The sequence below is a fragment of the Vanacampus margaritifer genome, chromosome 11, assembly GCF_051991255.1.
Source record: "Vanacampus margaritifer isolate UIUO_Vmar chromosome 11, RoL_Vmar_1.0, whole genome shotgun sequence".
NCBI lineage: Eukaryota > Metazoa > Chordata > Actinopteri > Syngnathiformes > Syngnathidae > Vanacampus > Vanacampus margaritifer.
Window position 1 is genome coordinate 18,649,880 of NC_135442.1, and position 24,106 is coordinate 18,673,985.

At 38.0% G+C, this 24,106-nt stretch overlaps 1 protein-coding gene across 3 annotated transcripts in view; it reads left to right on the forward strand.

The window, feature by feature from the left end:
* Positions 1-24,106, forward strand: part of kcnh3 (potassium voltage-gated channel, subfamily H (eag-related), member 3) — a 122,591-nt gene that overhangs the window by 54,514 nt on the left and 43,971 nt on the right. For 2 of the 3 annotated variants that reach the window (XM_077579540.1, XM_077579542.1), the window contains exon 2: positions 21,851-22,084. In XM_077579540.1, coding sequence (XP_077435666.1) covers positions 21,851-22,084 — 234 coding nt within the window. Of the gene's footprint in view, positions 1-21,189; positions 21,280-21,850; positions 22,085-24,106 lie in introns of those variants that run through there. The other variant, XM_077579541.1, reaches the window with a different exon arrangement.

The window sequence follows — 24,106 nt, forward strand, 5'->3', positions numbered from 1 at the left end:
CTTGTAATTGGTTTGGGCTTCATTCGCAAGCTGGCCTTCATGTTTTATTGAGCTAGATATTTGAAAGAGGGAGTGAATGCATTATGTCCTTGTGAAGATAGCTTGGAAAATGTGTGTGCGTGTGCTTGTGCGTGTGTGTATGTGTAAGCCATTAGGTCACATTACAAGCTTTTATTGCTTCTTCTAGGAAACATTCTTCTAAATACATTGACTATTTCAGATATGAGATTGGCGCGTAGCCTTTGCCATCAAACGATGTACTGCCATGGTGAAAGCAGGTGTGTGTACAGTATGTATATGTGTGTGTGTTGATGCTCGAGCACTTCCGAATGAGCGGTAAATGCTACGACTGGGGCCAAGCCAAGGTATGCAGAGAACAATACTTCCATTATGATGCGGCTTTGTTCCGATAAAAGACTGCAAGTGGGTGGGGATTACGTGGATGCCGGTCCGGCAAAGCCAAAACTTTCTACTAAAGTTTTGCAAACTTCTTCCGCTCACGACAATTGATGGTGACGTCTCAATTTTGCGAGAGTCTATAATTGTGTAAATAACTTCGTCGCAGTGACTAATAGCTGGCGTCTCAGGTTGTGCGAATGGAGGGCCTGATTTATCGCTCAATTGGAAGTGTGCTGATTGCACAAGTCAATCAAGACCTGTTAATTACTGTGTGTGCAAATTGTGCGTGTGTGTGCCTATTCAACATAATTGTTGAATAAACGTGAGCATTTTACACTTCCCTTCTAATCATAACTTGGCAGGAATTTTAAATTTGAATTGAAATATACAGTAAATGTACCGTATTTTTCTGACTAGTGTTAATTTCCTCAACAAAAATAATTCTGTCAATGCAAATTTTTCACTTGACTAGACTAGACTAAACTAAAACCCTAATTAATAAACAAAAATGGGACTAAATCAGTATGCATTTTTGTCGACTAAAGAAGACGACGACAAATAAAAACTGAGTTAAAATCTATGGACGTTTTAGTTCATAAACAAAAACGAGATGGAAATTAAATGATTTTGTAAAAAAGAATCTGCTAATCCGTCACTGTGATACTGTCATGTGACACACAGTGACACGCCCCCTTTCAAATCTGCAGCTAGCCAGTGCAACATGCACAAACACATGGGACAGACAGCAAGTGGATTCACGGTAAAAGGTTAAAAAAAAGGAAGTAAATTATAGTTATTTGTAGCATCAATCCAACAGCTAAAACGTTCTAACAATAATGTTAAACCGACCACTAACTAATGCTGGCTAACTTACTAGCTCATAGCATGGAGCCATTGTAGCCACTTGTTGTACTGTAATTGTGTGTCAAGTTTTTCATCAAAAAGATAAGAGAAAATTTGATGTGAACTAGTTTTAGATCCGAAATGTTTAACATTATCTGCTGACAAAAATAATACAGGGGTAAAATGATTGTCCCAACTAAAACTACACTAAAACGTTGACAGTAAATCTATATGAATAAAATTATTATTAAGATTCTTAGACTATAATGGTAGATTTATAGTCAACTAAAAATGGACTAAATAAAAACAGGATGAGGTTGACTAACTATGATAAAAATGTCTGATTGAAACTGGACTAAAACTGAGACTACATTTTAAAATGGCGGATAAAATTACCACTATTTCTGTGTTAAACTCACACTTCTTTTCATAGCTTGGCTTGTCCTGCAACTTGTACTCAGGTGCAGAGGTGGGTATAGTAACGAGTTACATTTACTCCGTTTTATGTTTTATACTTGAGTAACCTTTTGGAAAAAAAATACTTCTAATAGTAGTTTTACCACACAATACTTTTTGCTTTTACTTGAATAAATGTGTGAAGAAGTAACGCTACTTTTACTACACACTCGAGTCATTACCCGCCGCCCCATTCATGAATTTGATTTATCGTATTTTCACGCTAGCGCTCGGTTTGACTGACTGTGTGGGAGCATTCCCGCAGACAGTCTAGTGATGTGACGTTCACGTACAAATCGAGTCTTTTGAACGGCTCTTCAATGTGACGATGGAAATCGAGTCTTTATAGAGACCGTTCATGGTCAGATCATGTTGACATTTGTCAATTGCCAAAATAAACTAGTAGAAGAAGAAGTCACGGGAGCAAATGTGTGACTTATTGCTACTTTAGCATGTGACTTCCACAACGACAATGATTTACTATTTACTGCATTGGTGTTTTTGTAAAATACAGTCCGCCCAAAATGTGACTCGTAATCTGAAGTGACTTATACATATATTTTTTTCTTCTTCATGATGCATTTTTGGACTGCTGTGACCTACTCCAGACTGATTTATTGTCCAAAAACTACAGTAAATGGAAACAACCTGTTCCAGGGTCCAAATGGCATCATTTGTGTATTCTATTAACAGTTGTAATTAGCTTCTTTTTTTGCATTATTCATTGCTGAAAAGTGTAAAAAAAAAAAAATAGTTAACTTCTGGAATGTTTCTTCTCCATGTAAGTTTTGAATATAAACTACATGGCAGGATATTACAGTAGAGAATTTCTATTTGAATGTGGTACAGTGGAAACTGTTTTCAGGAATCCTGCCAAGAATAACTCATCCTAGAAATTTTATCTTATTGTTGTCAATTTGAACAACGGTGCTAATTAGCAAAACTTTTGATTTGCAAAATGTGAATAAATCCATAAATCAGCCATAAATCGCTCAATTATAATCACTCAGCTCTACAAAGTCAGAAGTTAATCAAAAGTCAAAACCATCTCATGTATGCTTTTGCATTCCTGGCAGTGAATCTTTGACGCCTATAGCCGTCCATGGCAGTGAATGTGTTAATGAAAAAAGGTACACTTATGTTCAGTTGATTATTTATTTTATGATTTTTGTGCTATGAGCACTTTGAATTCAAAACCACAGCCACTTGTCAGGGCTCTTAGGGATTTTCTAAATGCTCTTTCTGCTCCATCTTGGAATTGGGTTGGGATTGATTTGCGGGCTGGGCTCCATGCTTTATTGAGATGGATATTTGGAAGTGGGGGGTGGGGGGTGTGTGTGTGTGCATGGACCCATTATGTGCTCATGAAGATAGCTAGACAAATATGCATTTGTGTGTGTGTGTGTGTGTGTGTTTGTGTACTATTGGTATCAGTGCTTAGAATAGGTATCGTGACTACTGTAAAGTTGAGTACTTGTACTGGTATCGGTCTGAAAAAAAGTGGCATTTCTTCTTATTAACTTAATTTGACACTTTTTTGACAATTCTAATTGTTGAAAAGTCATTTTAAAGTTTTTATGTTTTAATAATAATAAGCAGGTGTTAAATTTTAACCATTTAGAATGTTAACATTTTACTTAATAGATTGAACCAATGTTGATGAGATTTAAAAAAAATAATAATTTTTGTTTTGCATTTGGTGCCATTTTTGTGCTTAGGCATGTTTTATAATCATTATGATGATGATGATTATGACTATGATGATGATGATTATTATTATTATTATTGTAGTTTTGCACAGCACAATTGGTGCTTCCACTTCCAAGAGCCAATCGAGTGTCTGCACTTCAACTAGAAAGAAAGTCTTGAAAGCGACTGTCTATGCTAATGCAGAGTGGCATTTATTGCCCAAGCTGCAGTGCAGGGCATCCATCTTTCGCTTTGCAGCAATATAACGAGCAAAAACATTTTGCTAACGTCCGATCTTGAGTGCTCTGATTGATGTTCGAGTGGTGAGACAAGAGGGAAGTTAAAGTCCTTGAAAGAGGTCTCACCACAACACATTTCAAATCTGCAACTTCTAGTGAACTTTTCTATTATTTTTTCCAATGCATTTTCTTCCTCGAGTGTTTGGGTTTGGGGCGAGGGGGGAAGAGGCACTGTGTTTTCCTCAGCCAAGCCACTCCCTCTCGACTGTCTCCAAGGAAACGCACCACAATTGATACCTGTCACCAGGCAACATTCGCTGGTGTCTTTGGGAGACAAAGCTGCTTGCTGAGGAGAACACATGCACATACACAGGTTCGATGCGTGTGCGTGTGTTTCTTATCGACACTATCTAGCATACACCCACACACACACACGTGCACACACGCACGCACGCGCACACACAATTAAACACACACTCTACATCTGTGTTTACACAGTGAGATAATGTAGCATGACACACAGAATGGTACCGTCCATAGGAGCATAATTCTGTACAATATGCCCACTTTATGTTCAAATTGTTGCTTTTTATTTATTCATTTGCTCTTTATTTTCTGTAAACATTAATCAAATTTTCTTTTTAATGGTCTATGCTCCGGTGGAAGTCAGTGGAAGACTCTAAATTAGGGATGTGCAACTGGCGGTCCGTGGGCCGCATGTGGTAGTTAGTGCTTACTAACAGCCAATCAGAGTGACCATTTTGCTCCTGGCCGATTAATTCAAATCATATTTAAGAAACACACAAAAAACTCTCACAATTCTTAACAGTGCGTTTTTCTTAAGTTTGTTCCCGCTTGTATTGTGAATGTGTTGCGCAAGAATATGGATCATATTTGTTTTTAATTTTATGAAACCATGACAGTGGATGGATGGTATGACTAACAATGGACGTTATATGTTGAACCTGATGTGAAAGTTTGGTTTTGAAAGGCATTGATTGCAATCAATTTGAAAGAGAGATTTCAGATGTATTTCCTGCCCACCTCTGGCTAATAAGTAATTTTGCCACTGGGGATAGTGGTTGGCTCAATTTACAATCTACGAGTACTTCAAATCAATAATGGTGCAACGGACTGCTCTTGCTTAATTGTGAGCCGGACCATAAAGACCAAGGGTGGCCAAACTAGGGCCCGGGGGCCACTTCAAATTCTCAGCGACCCATCGCGCGTACATAAAATGACATTTGACACGGCCCACAAGGCTAGTTGGAAAATAATAGTGAGAAATAAGGGTGATAAAAAATGCCACTGCTACTAATAAATTGCTTTATAAATTGTTTAAAGTAAGTTTTTTTTCTGGATATTTAAAGATGCAAATTAAAATAATGAAAATAATATTAATGTGGTGAATAAAAATAATTCAACTTTAGAAGCTGTTTCATAACAATGATTATCACGTAACTGTTTTAAAAATGGTCATTTTACTTCAGTTTCTTCTTGTGGTGGTTCTGAATGAGGAAATGGGATCCCGTTGCTGTTCATTGCAGGGCTGGATCTAGTCTAGTGGGATACACACACCAAACTACTTGCCTTATTACCTTAAACACAAAGCTGTTCTGTAGCAGTTTTTCAAAAAAGGCAGCCATGCTATGTTTTTATAAAAAATATATTTTTTACCTTTTTTTGTTTGCATTTCTGAATCTCAGTGTGTTTCTTCTATTGTCTAAAAAAAATGGGCATGGACTTTGCCCTTGTGAGTTGAGGATGAAGAGACGGACGGGTATGTTGTGCCAGGCAGAGCTTTGAGCAAAGAGGAAATGATGCCAAACCGTACTTTTAACATGGTGAGAAATAGAGGCACAGTATCTGTTAAAAACTTGATAGCAATTATACTGTATTTAATATTAAAATCATTAAAAGTTTGCAATTAAAAAAAAAAAATCGAAAAAATATTGAACAATGACACTAAAGTATCAAATCAAACCGAACCGTGTATTTTGTTAATCGTTACACCACTAATATGCACACATTTTGTCTATGTGTGCAAATTCTGTCATACCTATGGTTAGGAATTGCGTGGTTCTAACAAGACCCCGCCACCCTGCCACCCCGCCACAGCATTGCTGATTAAAAATTGCGGCCTCATTCAAGTTTCTCATCCATGCTCTAAATTTGTCCAAATGTGTGAATGTTGTTCATCACCTGGGATAAGCTTTAGCACAATAGAGAAAGGATGGATAGAAAAGTGAGTCCCCCCCGACACACATTTTGGCAAAGCTTTGTTGATTGTTATTGCTTTGATCCAGGAAGTATGGGCCATTTTTTGTCCAACTTTTGCTCAGCTTGTAAGGTAAATTTGTCTTTGTGTGAATCTTTTTTTTTTTTTTTGGGGAATCTTAATAACAATATTCTGCCAATACTACAAAGTGTGTTTGTTACCGTCTATGAAAGTCTTCAATTTGGTGCTGATCAAAAAGAAGTAGCTACCTCTCCTCACTCACTATTTGATTGAGTGCTGACATTGAAATTGCAGTAGAGGCATAGAAAGAAATCAATGTTCTCTTTCTGCCAACAGGGCAGAAAACGCTTCTAATGTGTGTATGCTTTGCAAAGAGCAGAGTGACTGTTGACCATGTTTTTTTTTTTAGTTTGTGGACATGGATGCAGCTAATTAGATCACTCAGCCCAGCCGTAGCTTGCTGTCGGGCTAGTTGAACAGGAACATGAGCTAATCGACACGCAAGCACGCATGCACGCACACACACACACACACACACACACGTGAATCAGCCACTTGAATGAGCCTACAAACGGAGCCTGTGGCCAGGTCATTTAGCAATGTGCTGTCACTGCATCTGATACCATTCTCATTTGGGACGATTAACTCCAATGTAACTGAGTTCAGGTTGTTTATTATATTATTATAGAGATAAATCATGATTATTATTGGTTGCTGGTGTGATCATGTGTGTGGTGTGTGTGTGTGTGTGTGTGGGGGTGGGGGGGCGCTTGTGTATCAATCTCATGCTCAAAAAACGTCTTTATTGATTGTTTAAACTGCATTTTTGATTGGCAGCACTGTATGAATCAGGTTTTTTTTCTCAGTTCATTTTAATGAAGTAAATTGCATAATAGGGGTGTGCATCTCAAAATGAAAAACTAGTTGATGTATTTTGATGCAGGGGATGCAATACAACTCAAGGATGGTTTAATTTTAAAGTGGAATGAATGCTTTGAATTTGATTTGACTCGATGCAATTTTCCAATTCAAATATTTTTTGTTACACCCCTAATGTTTAAGTATGATAAAATCAAAATGTAACATCAAAAAAATATATGACATTAATTAATTACCTTTTAGTGCAACACTGAAAAAATATATATATTACAAGTAGGGAAGTTCGATATCACTTTTTTTTCCAGATTGATACCGGTATAAGTACTCAACTCTTGAGTAGTCACTGATACCGATATCAAATACCGATACCACTAGTAAGTGAAGTTTCCCCGTAAAACAATTACAAATCATTTTAAAGAAAGACCTATATATCCCAATATAGCAATTCCCTTAAAATTGCATGAAATTAATGGCAATTTTCTCTTTTTCTATTTCTAATTTCTAGTTCCTGATCGTCAAATGACCACAAGAGGGCAGGCAATATTGGCCCCATTCCGATACCTGGTATTGTTATTGGTATTTAGCCATCCGGAATTATTAATAATTCTTTTCTTGTGAAATTACGGTAAAAACAATTTCTAAAAGTGACGTTATTTCTGTAAAATTCAGCTGTTAATTGACTTATTTTTTTACACTAAACCCAATTTTATTGTCATAAATTTGATGCATTTAGGAAAGCTTCTCTCAAGCTGAAAAAGCAGGACTGCCTCCCATATGTCACGCTAACATGATAAAGACAAATGCAACAATTCATGGAAACCAAATAATGAATGATGAAATTGTATTAAAAAAAAACATAAAGTTATAAAATTGGTAGGATACACTCAAAATGTTGAGGCAAGAAAAAAACTCAAAATTGTACAAGAATTGCAACCTAATTTTTGCACTTTTCATGGAAAACTTTTTAATGGAAAATTATTATTATTATTGTCATAAATTATGTGCATTTAGGAAAGCTACTGTCAAGTTGTAAAAGTGACTCCCCCTGCCACTCGTCACACTGACATATTGAAGTGCATTAAAATGCGGGTCATAATGAGAGAGGTGATAAAAAGTCACGTCAGCAATCCCCAGAGTGGTGAAGTGTGCGCGCCAAGGGGAGGGTTCAGCTGCAGGCTAAAGAGTTCATCAGTGTGGCAGCTATCATGTGTGTCCCCGGAGACTGAACGCCATTACCGCCAAAGCCTCCCATACAGTCAAGACTTGCATGAGCCAACAAGCACACAAAAGAGGACGACCATCACGTGGCTGAGTGAAGCAGCGGTACAGCACATTTGCAGCTACTTTATATTCTTATTACTGTTTAGCCAACCAGCAATCCTACAACTGAAGCCTGAAGGAGTATTGGGGGCGCACTGACAAGAAAGTCGGAATGCGAAAACTAAAGCCACATTTCATGAAAACTAAATTATATATTTTATTTTATTTTATGAGAGAAAAGTCATAAGTTAACAGAAAAAATACAGTTATATGAGAATATGTTTAAAATATTAGATGAAGAAGATTTCATTTTCATGAGGAAAAAGATATAGACATTAGAAGGGGAGTTTGCAGTTTTTCAAACTGCTAGCATAATCTGAATGTAGCCTCACTTCATTCCTCTCTTCCCCTTTCGCTGGAGTCCATGAAGGACAAAAAGTATGTTTCTAAGGAACTGCAACAAGATCTTCTGTGAAGTGGGCACTTGGGGATGCTTTTAAAAATAAATTAAAGAGGAAACTTATCATTTACTAATGCGTAATATGAAAATATTTTTACAATGATTTTGTGGGTTCTATTCACGCTTTATCAAATTTATGAATAAATATGATGACATCAGAACCAAATATCAGCACAAAATTTGTGTGCCTGCACCTTGATCAGATTCCCCCAAATCATGTTATGCCACCTGCACCGCAACTTAGACCTGCTTTGAGCTGGTCTAAAATCTCTAAAAAGCTGGAACGCCCAGCAGTAGTCTGCCAAATTGGCAAATTTTGATCTGACCACATTATGTTTGCCGCATCAAACATCTATATGACCATACATACAGTATATTATATACACATTTAGTGGGAGCACATCCCTCAGAGGGAAAAGACCTTGGCGTCTACTATTCCCACCCCGTCCTTCCACTAATTGGCTTAAGTAATTTTTGCTTCTTGCTGATAACTTGAAAGGTTAATGTCATTCTCGTTTTGTTTGCTGTTGCGGTTGAGTCATTTGAGCACTTGTGGCTGACACTTGAAGTGTGGATGACATCGAGCAAACAAAATGTCTCCCACAGGAACCTCAAGGACCCTTTGCTTCACTAACAGATGCTTTTCCTGTTCAGGAAGAAGCAGGAGAAAACACAATTAATGAGATCCCATCAAGTCATTGATGCATTCGTCCTTGTTTGTTGTTTTGGTCAATTCCACAGCCTCACTAGCTCACATTACTTGGCCTACAGATTTTCCTAATAGTGCTGGTTTGATAAGTATTGGAAATGTGTTTTTCCTAGGGTTTTTTTCATCATTCAAACATATTTTCTATTCTGAGCTAGAACAGGGGTCACCAACATGCTGCCCACAGGCATCAGATCACCCCCAATAACCACATGAGTTGCTGCTCTAAAAATAGCTAGTGCTTAGTGTTAGTGGCAAGTGAAAATGGGACATTGTGATTTATTTTTAGGTTTCCTATCTTTGTTCAATTATTACTGATGTGTATTTATTGAGAATCGTTCACATGGTCAGTATATTTGCACGTAAATATCATTCTTTATTAATAATTGCGCAAAAGTTGTGCTGTTGTAATGTTAAGTTGCTCAATGTGCCGGGTTTTTTCCAGGTTCACGCTTTGCTCCACCTTTCAAAGAGCAGAGGTCGAGCCTTGTTTTGTTTTTTTTGCCCACCATGTTCCTTGTGCTTTGATTTGTGCTTTTTCATCCAAGAAAATTGGGGCACTATCTAGCGACTCGCCAGGCTTCCCATTCTGTCTCCCCATTGGTCATTGTTTTTATGTTTCTTAGACGGGTTTGTAACTGTGAAGACAAATTGCTTGTGTGTTTTACATATTTTAACAAAATAGATTATTTTAATACTGATTTGGATGTTAAAAATCATTTAAGCAAAATTGTTTTTTTAGACGTGTGTATCAAACTGATGCATTAAACAGAATTTGTTCTCCATTTCAAAATGTTTGGTGACCCCCAGAACCCTGATCTAAATTATTTGGATTAATTATAGGCCTACATGTATTACATTTGCTATGCTTGTATTGAGCTTGTGTATGAATATTTTTTCACATGGACATACGTAGGCAGGATCTAAAACTGTACTTCGTTTTACTTTAATCTAATGTACTGAATCGTGCGCTTTTTCTTGTTGGTTTTCACAGATGGCAAAGGCAACAAGAAAAAAAAAAATCCTGCGGGAGGTCACCGCTCAAGAATAAAGTCTTAATATTTCAAGGAAAAAAACAATATTTTATAAGAATAATGGTGCAAAAATTAAAAGAATAACATCAAATTATACTAGAATTGTAATAATAATAAATATATGTATGATTTTGATGATGGTGTCCTCTTTTTTTTTTTTTTTTTTTTAGATCTATTTAATTTCCCTAAGGCCCAACATGTCTCTTAAATTATTTTTGTCTATTAAATTCATAATGGGTACCCATGTGTCGATAATCCAGCATTGATCCCACACGAGAGCCTTCAATCTGTCGATTTAAGTGTAAACAACCAGTCATCAGTCTCTCTTGGCTTCATAAACCAAGTTGACTATTTAAAGACATGGCAGCTTTGAGATGTCCTCTTAATTATTTGCGCTAGTAATGATGATCAAGTGTCTACAGCAGTTTCTCAACCTTTATTGAGCTAAAGCACCCCATTCTACAAAAGAAAATCAACACCAAACAAAATGTAAGAGGCAGGTTAATATTCTCTCAAAAAGTGACACACACAATGTGGAATCTTGGCCTATTTATTTGAACACAAAGCTGATGTACGCGTGGGAAGCCATGATTTGTTCTGTTGTATGAATAGCAACAAGTAGATACTCAGGTTTATTGTACAGCCCCTTCTGCCATATATTGGAAAAGCAATTAATTGTTGTGTCTGACACACAACATCACTGTAATGAATACAGTAAATTGTTTTTGGACAAATTAAGTAAAATTGTATAATTTCTCGCAGCAAGACTAATGATCTTTCACAGCACCCTGGTTAGGAATCACTGGTCTAAAGGGCATTGCAGACACACACAAACACACCATGTCTGCTTTTTCAAGCTGGTACCTTCAAAGCCACTTTGAAGGACTCCTCTAAATTCACATCTACCGGTAATCTAGAACCAATATCCACCAGATCAATACACTAAACATATGATTGCCTTAACACATGTAGATGAACAACAATGGGGCGGCGTGGCTCAGCGGTATGGTTGTGGTTGTCGTCTCCCAATCCAGAGGTTGTGGGTCCGATCCCAAGCCATTGTCACCATGTCAAAGTAACCTTGAGCAAGATACTCAACCCCCAGTTGCTCCTGATGCTGTCATCAGTAGGTGAATAGGTAGTTGAATGTAAAGCGCTTTGAGGACCTTGTAAGGTGGAGAAGCGCTAAATAAATGAAGTACCAATTACCATGTGTCAGCAATATAGTTAAAAGGAGGGGAAGTCTAATTAGGAGTTTCTCCACAATTTAAAAACATTCATACCACATCACTGCCCAATGAAATGCAAGTTAGCCCAAAGTTTTGTTGTTTTTTAAGCACACCTGGAATTTTTCTCTACAGTCACCCACCCGTCTGTGAAACACAAAAAAAAATAACAATGACCAACAGAAGGAGACAGAACGTGAAGCCTGACGGTCCACTAGCTAGTGCCCCGAGTTTCTTAAATGGAAAAATTAAGACATGAGAAAGGAGGGAGGGAAAAAAAGCAAGGGGAGTACAGATTGGGCCTAAGATTTTAGACTTATTCATGGTAAGCAATGAAATTGGTTTTGGGGCTGAATTAAAAAATAAATACATAAATACAGGGTTGCACTACCAAACCTATTTTTGGGGTTCATGAGTGCGATTTTCACCAGTATGTCCAAAAGTACTTCAGCAAGCTGACATAATAGTGAGCTCTGAACATGAGCTCTACTGTGACCCGCCACATATTATCGGTGAGGTAACAATTTTTTTGTGTGGAGAGGTACATCTGGAAAAAAACTAAAAGATCAAGTCAAAGTGTTGTCTCATGCTGGATGTGCACTTCCATCAGCATGCCCCCTTTGTAGCAGCGGTCAGCACTCTCCAACAGCGGTCCATTTAAAGTGACCCGAGGTCACCATTTGACAACATTTCTGCATGTGGAATACACACATTCCAACAATGTTGTACTTCAAAGTACAATGTTGAAGCTCTTACATCATTATGTTACAACGAATAGCTGAGTAGCTTCTCTTCACCTTCCAGTAAGAGTGTCAGCCTGAACAGCCATGAAATCATGGGAAATTCACATAAAATATACATTCTACACCAGAAGTGGCAAAGATACCTACACTCTGTACTGTCTGGAGTGGCGCTCAAACGCAGCTGCAGGGAGTTAACGAAAAGTGCACAAGAATAATCAGTGAAGAACACATACACTTTTTTTTCTTTTTACTTCATTGCAATTTAAAGAACAAACATGGCTTTGCATGTATCGAAACAACATGAAGACAAACACAGGAGAGGAGACAATTAAATAAAATTTTAAATTAAAGAAGCAAAATACTTTGCAAGCTTAGGTGGTTGCGCAAAACGCCTACGGCACGGCTATCCGCCATTGTTGTTGACAGACTGGCGGTTCACTACGACAATGCGTCGTCATCGAGCTGCCGCCACTACGTCATCATTGGAGGAGTATCCTGCATATGTTGTCCAGACGGAAGCGTACGGGGCAGGTTTTGAATTCTTTCCACTCTGAAGCCCGGTTTCAAAAGTGATCGGTTTCAAGCTCCGAAACTGCGCTGTTGTGTGGACGAACGGCCTAAACGGTAAGAAACTTGCGGCCTAAACGGTAAGAAACTTGTGCGGATACATTGAAACGGGCTTTCGTGTTGACGGGGACTTAGTCTGCTGTTTTTGTTTAGTCAGCGTGGGTGCATTGCTGTTGTCACGTCCGTGCTACGTCCTGTTAGTTGGCTCGTCTTGTTCCTGATTTAGTTGTACCCTTGACTTGTTTTTTGAAATTTTTGATTTTGTTCCTGGACACTCAGTGTTTTGCCTTTTTGTTTGATTAAATGCCTTTTTTTACTTTATCCTTACCTTGCTTCCCTGCATTTAAGTCCACAACCTCCACCCCAACACCTGACAGAACTGAAACATTACCATTATTATTATTATTATTATTATTATCCATCCATCCATTTTCTTGGCCGCTTTTTCCTCACAAGGGTCGCGGGGGTGCTGGAGCCTATCCCAGCTGGCTTCGGGCAGTAGGCGGGGTACACCCTGAACTGGTTGCCAGCCAATCGCAGGGCACACAGAGACGAACAACCACACTCACATTCACACCTAGGGACAATTTGGAGTGTTCAATTAACCTGCCATGCATGTTTTTGGAATGTGGGAGGAAACCGGAGTACCCGGTGAAAACCCACGCAAGCACGGGGAGAACATGCAAACTCCACCCAGGAAGGCCGAAGCCCGGACTCGATATTATTATTATTATTATTATTATTATTATTATTATTATTATTATTATTATTATTATTATTATTATTATTATTATTATTATTATTATTATTATTATTATTATTGACGGTTATATACTATGCCAGTTTTGATTATTTGACACACAAATAAAAACATACAAAAATATATCGCAAGTGTCAGGTGGAATCCTCGTAGTGTTCCTCCATTTTTGGTCTCCTTTGGGACACGTCTGCAATACGTTAGCTTGCATAGCTCAAGTGGTAGAGTGGCTGTCTTCCATACTGAAGGTTGTGTGATCGTTACTCAACCCTTGAGAGCATGTTATTGTTGTTGTTGCTTTTTTGTTTGTGTGTTGTTGTTTTTTTAGTATTTTACTCTCTTGAAATTATAAAAGTTTACTCTGTTTAAAGTTCAATTCTTGAGGTATTTTGACCAAAGCATTTCTGAGACATCCATCAGATTACGAACCGCCTGACTGAATATGAGTAGTGGATTGAACTTTGAATTGTGCGACTGCTGGCAGGCGAGGCAGAGAGGGGCATACATAAAGTATCAAGACATTTGTTTATTACCCGATAACAGAATCTCATTCACAAACACGCGGACACACACATATGCTCACACACACGTACACGGTACACACTTTCCAATCGTCTGAAGTTGTTGCCGTTGGGTTGGATTATTCATCACGGCTGTACAGCTGCTCTGTCCTCGGGCATGTTTTCCACGATAGACCCGCGTGTGTTCATAGTTGCTATTTCATGCTTACTCAAGAAGCAAATGTTTTAAACAATCAACGTAAATTCCATTTGCCAGCATTTTATTATTGCCACAAAGCCACCCACTTGCAAAGAAATCAAGACAAAGCCCTTTATAGTTAGGTTTAACCATGCAAATATGATCATAAAATAAGACAAAGTAGTCAACCATGATAATGGATCATTAATCATTAAATGTGTATATGGTGACTCTTTATCCACACAAGAGGCAGGATGCAGTAATTGTTGAGTGAAAACAGAATCATTCTCATTTTCCGTTGCTCCACACAAATCACAGAGCAACATTGAAATGATAAGGACAAGAGTTAACCATTAAATGTAGCTTTTTTAATTTCTGTTTTTGCTACTACTCATTTCTTCTTCTTTGGCATTCTGCATTCCTGAGGCAACAAAATATCTCTCGCTGGTCAGTATTGGTACTATGACTTAGATCTGGGACGAGTTGGTTGGAGATATAAATTTGTTTTCTTTTTTTGTCATTTCAACTATAATAAAACAAAAATAGCATCCATGCCGATTTTGTTTATTTGTCGTGTGGGGTCTCTTACATTTTAAAAGTTAACATGTTCAAAATTAAGGATATTTGATACTACTTTTTTCCAGACCGATACCAGTGCGAGTACTCAACTCTTGAGAGGTCACCAATACCATGTACCGATACCACTAATAATTTTGATACATAAATTATATTCCAATACCTGTATAGCATTCGAAATTGATGGAAATTTTCTATTCTTTAAATTTTTCATTTCTAGTTGCTGATCGTAAAACAGCCACAAGAGAGCGTCCGGTTGCATGAACGATACCTTAGCCCCTTCAGACCCACATATTTTCTGCTAGGGGAAAAAAAGAAAAGATTTTGACTCTTTTCCCACATAAGAACAACATGGTTTTTTTTATTTGTTATAGCGGATGCCAGGATAGTATGGGTGTAATGTGTTGTAAACTTACCAAGCTTATATGTAACATTTTTGACATGAGCATCGTGCAAACCAACTTGTGATTGTAATTGGTGAGCTGAGATCAAATCATGAAACACAAGTGTTGACGTCATCCAAATTATGTGTTTTTGTTGGTTTAGACATGCAGAAGCAATCCTCTTCACTCCCGGCAGTTTTAGTGGATTTTGACAGATTTCGCAAGGCCCACAAAATATTGTGTTCTATTGCTATAAAAACATGGGAAAAAAAGTATATTTCTATCTGTTTTTGTTTTGCAGCAATTAGCATTAGAATATAGCTAAGTTTAATCATTATTCACAAATCTATTTAGAATTGTGAGTAATTAAGTTTTTTTTTCAACTTGGCCCTCTTTGATCTCTTTTGCTCTGCTTCCACCTGGCCGTTTGTGTAATAACTACCATTTCTTAAACCGTTCTTTGCAGTTGAGAGGCTGCATCAAAGCTTTCTGTATGCGTACGTAATAAACCCATAAGAAACGTATAAATACGGCTTTGGGACACTTATAACATTTAAAATATAACATATTTATACATTTTTGGAAGCAAATGAGTTAAAAATCAACATGTTTGTATCCAGTTTAACTCCACACTAAGGGTTACAAGCAATTTTTTAGCTAATACTTCAGTTTACCTCTGAGGGCAGTTACAGACGCTCCCCAACTTACGAATGAGTTACGTTCCGAGCGATCGTTCATAAGGTGAATTTGTTCGTAAGTTGCTTCAGTGCTATATTTTGTATTATAATTTATGTTTAAAGAGAATACGTACAGTACTGTACTACGTATGTTAGAGAGAGAGAGACACACACAGTATGTACATGTACGTAATAAGATAAATAAAATGAAGTTTAACTTACTTTTGGAAGATGTACTCGATGCTTAAGGATTTGATGGAGGAGGAGGAAAAGGAGGATTTTATATCATGAGAGGTTCTTCGTCGTCGCTGGAATGGGCTTCAAAAGTTACTTCCTCCTCCGTAACTTCAATGTAGGAAGAAGTTGAGGGTCGCGGAGAAGAAGATGAGGGTTGATGAGTATCTTCCTTGGAGGATTTACTAGAAACTGGCCGAAAGAAGCGATCTAACGACGATTGCACAGTTTTCTTCTTTTTTCATCATAAATGATGTGGTAGCACTGTATGGCATCATTCAATTGATTTGCAACCTTTGTGCAACGTTCAATATTTGGGTTTTGCTGCTCGAAGAGTGCGATGGCTTTATCTATGAGCGACAGGCGTTTCTTCTTCTTCCTCCTCCTCGACACGTTGCTGAGCCTCCAATGCTGGGTGAGCTCTCACAGCGCCAAGCGTCGGTATTAGCGGCGGAAAGAAGCACTACAGTACTCTGAAAAAGGTGCACAATAAAAAATCTAACTTACAGCATCTCTTTCCGAACATTTTTTGACATGCGCGCATGCGCGCAGACATGTTCGTATGTACCGTTGTTCGTAACTCGAATGTTCGTAAGTAGGGGAGCGTCTGTATGTATATGAAAATCATATACAGTAAATGTATAATCCCATCATATTGCACATCCATTATAGGCCCTAAATTTGATTGTCATGGTGTGTGTGTGTGTGGTTGTAGAGATTTTTTTTAATGAACAGGATTTGACATCAGAAGTCATGAAAAATCATGCCAACCAAATATGGTACAATACACAAGTAGTGTGGACTTGTTGGACAAATGAATGACCATTTAGCCGTTTGCCATTTACGAAGAACCGAGGTAGACATTTTTAGACAGGCCCGGATCTTGACTTTAACACCTGTCCCCTACACGAGGTTTGTCCCACCCTATTCTCATTCCGAGCACATGTCCTGAAACAGCTCTTGAAGAAAATGATTACTGCATACCTCGACTACAGCTGGAAAAAACAGGAATTGTCATCTTTTCCCCTTGACTGATTAGGTGTTTGCGGCACTGGCACCAGCAGCAAAGTACAGGTTTTTCCAAGAGGGCTTTAGGCCCGACACCATGAATAATTCCCACATTTGCAAAGGCAGCAGACACTGACATGAGCTCCGGAGACACAATCTGCAAGGACTTTTGCTCTCAAGTATAAATATACATTTCTCTCAAGGTTAGTCTAGTTCTGCTCATTTGCCATTCCATTTACAAACACTTTGACCTTCCTGGCAGAGACGTGCCGAGCAGACAAGACGGTCATTAAAACCAAGTATGCCACTTTCAAGTCGCAGAGGTAAAGAATGGAAGGCAAGTGACAAGAACATTTGGACCGCCGCTCAGCAAATGTGTTGAAAGGAGGAATGAACACGAGAGCGGTTTCCGTGGCAACAAGAAACTAGCCGCACTCCCGGTTATCAGCCGTCGGCGCTGGAAAACCTGTTGGATTACTGTATGTTTGTTTCCTTTGTTCTTTATCTACCTGAATGTTTAATGCAGCTTGTGGATTAGGGGATCACCCAAAGACCCCAAGTGGCTGTGAACAACATAGCAATCTGACTTGATGTTTAGTTTAGGCAAGGGGTCTGCAACCTGCAGCTCTGGAGCCACATGTTGCTCTTTAGTCCCTCTCCCGCGGCTCCTGGTGGATATATAAAATATATATATATATATTATTATTATTTAATTTTTATTTTTTTAGATAGAGGCCAGAAAAGGAGAGATGAAAGGTAAATGAAACCGTTTTTTTTTTAATCCTTAAAATGTCCACAAAGTGACCATAAAATGTCCAAAAAGGAAGAGGGAAAGCAGAAAATTACAAAAATGTCAGAGAATTTAATTTAATTTTTTATTATTTTTTTAAGCCAGAAAAGAAGACACTCAAAACGTAAAATGTCATTAATAACATAAAATGTCCAAAAACAAAAGAAGAAAGGCAGAAAATTACCACAAAATGTCTTTGGAATTGTCAAAGAACTCAGAAAATTGATTTAAAAAAGGCAGAAAAGAAAACATTCAAGAAGTAACTATAAAAGGTCCAAAAAGAAGAAATCCCAAAAATAATCATAAAATGTCTACAAAATTGCCAAAAAGGTAAGAAAATTGATAACAAAAAGTCAAAAAAATATCCCTACAATGTCCAAAAAAGGAAGAAAGGAGGGATACAATTGGCAGAAACTTGACAGAAAGGCAGAAAAGTCTAAAATTGTATGAAAAATGAAGCATGAAAAATTACCCACACAAAAAAAAATCTCAAAATGCAAGACAAAAGATGAAAATGAATTGGATCCTGCATATTTTTGGTTATGTTGGAGCTCTAATTAGCTCTCAGTACATTAGACTAACACTAACACACTGTTTTGTTCATCACAATGTTTAAATGTTTTGCGGTTCCAGACAGATTTTTGGTTATTTATTTGGCCTAAAACGGTTCTTTTGAGAGTAAAGATTGCTGACCCCATGGTTTAGGCTATGGTTCGGCAACAGCGGTGCATTGTTGATTTTATGTTCTCTGTAGTATTTGGAACGAGGAAAACAATATGTCACACAAAATCACACATTGGGCTCTATTTTTGTAGACAGCGTATCTGCAGTGGGGCGTAAATACCGGAGCCTGATTTTCGTAAAAACGCAAGGTGCATGTTTGCCTATTTGGCAGCCACCAAACTGGGCATAAGGAGTGACAACTTGATGGCAGAACGTTGATCTGAATGTGCGGCCATGATTGAAGTTGGCTGTGACCACTCCCACAGCGGCGCAGCTTTACTTCTTCTCAGGTCCGTTGGCCTGCACTCTTCCGTGAAATAACCAAAACCAGGTCAAACCCGCCTCCACGCAGCATTTATGCCATTCACAAACATAGAGGTATATGCTGTGCCCCAGGGGTGTAAGTGACAGGACACATTTCAGTCATGGTTTCACTCACAGGGTTGTGTTCCAGTCCATTCAATGTTATTTTTATTGCACCAAATCACAAAGGTATGGAGCAGGTCAGAGGTTAGCAGTAATGATTGGTCCTTTGTTGGAATTGACTGCTGTCGCATTCACACACAGGTACACACAGACAGAATGTAAGATGATGAGGTCTCTGTGTTAACGGATCAATATGCAAAGTCAGTCAGTTTCAACGTGCCAATTTATTTATGTGCCTGAAGGTTATTCAGGCAGAATTACACACAAACGCATTAACAAGCATCCTGCGCTGATTGCCAAAGTCAAAAGTGTAACCTTAAAGGAAATTTAATAAAGCCCTCGGGCGAGAGCTGCGGCCAGCACAAGTGCAGTTGATTCTGACCAAGCTTCAGCAAACCAGACTGTCGAACAGCAAGTAACAACTCAACTCAGAGATTTGGGATTAATTGTGGATTCAGCGCACATTCAGATGTGCTTTTGGCTTCCAACTGGGGGGACACGACCACCGGCAATTCCGATCAGGTTTGTTGACAGGAAGAAAAAGATTGCTATTTTGAGAGATAGCTACAACCTTAAAGGTAAACATGTCTACATCAATGAAAATCTCACAAAACGAAATACTGACATTTGAGCAAGAATAGATTTATCGAGAACACATGGACGACTGTCGGATCTTCATTCAATCAAAAGAAGACTCATCTTCTCAGAAGAATATACGGATCGTGAAAAAAGTGGAAGAATTGGCGGAGTTTGAGAGACAGAAACTGCTATCAGTAACTCACATCTTTAAATTGTGGATTATGTTTTACCAGAATAAAATTATTGTAATATATTACAAATAAACCCAAAACTGGAGCTGTTTGGACATTTGTTGCAAAATGTAAAGCTGTCATGATAAGGTTGTTTTGTGGCTGCAATGTATCTGCTGTAAATAGTTACAATGGGGTTGTGAACATGGTTCCGAGATGCGGCTAGCGGGGGCTACTCCGCCGGGTGGACTGGCCTTGGTGAGCGCTCAGGAGTATCAAGATCTAAGCATCATCGGATGCTGGCAACAGTGGTGGCAGTGAACATTGCTGTGGACGCAATGGGGCAGAATGCAAGTCGATCTACTCTTCTGGAAGCCACAACATGTGTGAAAGCTGATCCAAGGTCAGCGAAGACGCTACTGGTGAAGGATTTACCAATTCCAAATGATTGGTACTAGCTGCAACTTACACTCAGACATTAATTACTTAAGATGAACTGAGCGAGGAGTGTGCAGACTTAAGTCTGGGATTGATAATGATATGGATCAATGACTATCATAATCGATGTATATGACTTATGCGTATAGTAAGAATCAATGGGGACGGGTTACTAATAAGCCATGGCTTCTACTCGTCAGCCCTACTTTCGGATGTCAATGTTGCAAATGATATTATGTGATCGATGTAACCTGTAATAATGTGTCCGAAAGGAAAAAATGAATAGAACAAAACAAAACAAAACATATAGGCATACAATATATGCATATAGTAGTAGGTTCCCAGAGGCCCTAAGTCAAATTGTTTGTAAGCCAAGAAACATACAATTTTATTTTTAAATTAAATTTGATAAAAATGTAAAAATAAATATATACAAAGTATTAAATTAATTAAATAAAATCTAATTATATAAATTAGGCCGTATATACATACAATATACAGTCGATACTGTACATAAATTAAACTTTTAAATATGTCTGTTTTTTTATACAGTACATTATAGTGTATTTAAAAAAATGCAGTTTATATATAAAATGTTGATTTATGGATTTTTTTCCCCTTTATTTGCAATAAAATTATACAAACTACAACTACCTGGGCAAATTCCTTGGGTGTGTATTAGGGGTTGGGAACCTTTGAATGTCTCACGATTCGATTCAATTCCAATTTTTGGGTGAGCGATTCGATTCAGAATCGGTTTTCGATTAAGAACGATTTTTGATTCAAAATGATTTGATTGACAATGATTTTTGCTTCAATTTATAGATGTTCAAGGAATCGTAATGATCTACTCCAGTCTGACTCGCTAATGCTAATTAGTGCTCTACTCACGGCAATTTTATCACTCAAAAGAACGGCTCCACGCTGAAAAAAAAAACTTTTATTGAAATAACTTGATCGTGACTTTTTCCTTCTACTCGCTAATGTGGCTACAACTTAACAGTGTTTCAGACCGCGTGGAACCACACTGCCCCTAAGTGACCAAATCGGGTACAACATGAACAGCACTCCCAATAAAGGTACACACAAACAAAGGGAAGACCGTATTAATTTTTTTTTAATAAAATCGATTTTGGGACATTTAAAATCGATCCTGAATCGTACTAAATGAGAATCACGATTCTTATGAGAATTGATTTTTTGGGGCACACCTCAAGTGTGTATGTGTATAAAGTATGCATACCAAAAACAATATGTCAAGTTCTTGACGTTGAGGAAGTGTGCTTGAGCAGAGCATATCCGAATGTGTGCAGATTTGATTTAAAAAGGTGAGCATTTAACACTTGAACATGGATGGAGCTTGTCCAAAAATCCATGAACAGTAAAATATGCTTTTGATGAGCTCCTGGGAGCAGAAACATCTGCAAATATTCGTTGTTTCTTTGTCTCGTTTCTTGTTAATCTTTGTTTAAGCCACCGAAAAGTGACAACAAAACTACTTTGTAAAGTATGCCTTGGCCATAGAGTGTCCTCTGTAATACAATAAAAAAAAAACAGCTTCTTGCTTGGATATTGGACGATCATCCTTAAAAAAACTGCATTTGACAATGGCATACATTTTGATGTGGTCTCTCTTGTCTTGTGTCTCAGACAGCAACTTTGTGCTGGGAAACGCGCAGGTGCAGTCGCTCTACCCCATCGTGTACTGCTCGGATGGCTTCTGCGAGCTCACGGGTTACGCTCGTGCCGAGCTCATGCAGAAGAGTTGCGCCTGCCACTTCCTGTACGGCCCCGAGACCAGCGACCGCTTCACGGCGCAGATCCAAGGAGCCTTGGACGACCGGCGCGAGTTCAAGACCGAACTGGTCTTCTACAAGAAAGAAGGTGTGTCATATTTTAGCTCCGCCCATTCCTTTGTTATGGAGCTTATCCTCATTAGGGTCACCTGCGAGCTGGAGTCTCTCCATTGACTTTGGTCGAAAGGCGACGTGCACCTTGGACTACTAACCAGAAAACAGGGCATAACATAGATAAATGACCATTCACAGTCACGGTCATACCGAAAGGCAATTTAGAGCAGAGATCACCAACAAACAACAAAGTCCACACAGGCTGCAGGTCGCTCCAGGGGGCCATATGAAAGGCCCCTTCTATAAATAGCTTTGTAGTTTCCGAGGAATATTGTAGAAGTGACCATTTGAGATAAATACTTACAAATATTTATAAAAATAAGGTATTGCAAATTGGTATTAATTTTTGCTCCTTTATTATATCATTGTTGATATATATATTTTTTAATTATAAAGATGATTAGTTTTTATACAAATAAATGTCATTACAATTAATAATAATAAAAAGTTATTTGAGTACATTTCAGAAGTGTATATCAGACTGGTAGCCCTTCGCATTAATTAATACCCAAGAGATAGCTCAGTGAGTCAAATCAGTGAGTTTGAATCTTCATATAGACCGTTGATGTCATGCGTCCCAAAATGGGCGTTAGCAAAGCCATTTTGGCAGCATAGAAAACTGCCACTTTGAGTGAACAGCAAACGGCACACTTTAACAATGAATGACAGCTGTTGTGGACCAGCTGCCACAACGAGAAGAGGTAAAAAAAAGGATTGCGCATTCTCGAGGTTACTAAAAGAGGAACCAATGTGTAGCCAATGGAGCACTTTTTACATGGTGGCTAAATCAGCAGATGCTAACTGATACCACAAGCAAAATATGGGGGAAATAATCTGTTTCATTAATTTGTGCTGCTACGGTTTAATAGATATTACACAATTGAATTTAATAACTAACCAACACCATAAACAAGACTTTTTATGGCCCCAAATGACGGCGGCCGCAGCCTAATTAGCAGCTGCTAAGTTGCTAACGTACCTCGATAACACTGCCAAGACTTGTGTAAAATTTCTAACTTCGATAGCATTTTGACCACATATAAAGGAGAAATAAATCAAGATTGTACAAACTTGTAAAGCCTTTATATGATCAGATTTGAAAGCACTCACTAGTGGCAAGAGAGCAGGTAATTCCACGTAGCAGCCGAGTTGAAAAAAAAACACTCTTTATCGGCAATCCAACCTGTTCACAAACCTGTCCGCATGTATATCATGCCCTTTTCATCAAAATTACTGTCAATGCTCTTGGGCGGAAAGTTGACGGATAAACGCTAGTGTTAGCCCTCCTCGCCGTTGGAGTCCATTAGCGCAGCGCCGCTACTTTCCTGGCGCAGGGGGGCGTGTTCAGAGAAATAGTCACTTGACATCCGGATCTCTATTGAACCAAAGGCCGCCGGCACCAACTGAACTGTCACATCGTGTACAGAGTGTGGAAACTAGTTTTAATTTAACTGTCAACATCTGGTTGTTCTGGTTGTAAATTATTGCCAAACCTTTTAAAAAATATTCTCACTTTCCCCTTTATTTCCATGCTTTTCCTCTCTTTGTGGCAATCCACTCCTTTCTTGACAATGTTTTTGCGGCTTAATTAATTAATTAATTAATAATACAGTGATGTATACTGTAAAAAAAACAATGCTAAGTCTCAGTTACTTTTTTTTGCATAGTTGTTTGTCTTATTGTCCTTCTCTTTCTTATTCATTATTATTATTATTATTATTATTATTATTATTATTATTATTATTATTATTATTATTGTTATTATTCGTGTTCTTCTTGTAACCCCCAAAATTAAAACTGTGAAGCTGACTTTTGTTAATAACCACTTGACCATCAATACTATAATGTATTCACAAAAAAAGCTATTTGAGATTTAAAAATAAATAAATAAATAAAAGGTCTGTTTGTATAGTGACACTAAGTAACAAAAATAAATAAGTACATAGACATTTGATTCAATCGGTTAGGCGAGTTTTTTTTATTAGTTTTTTTAAGA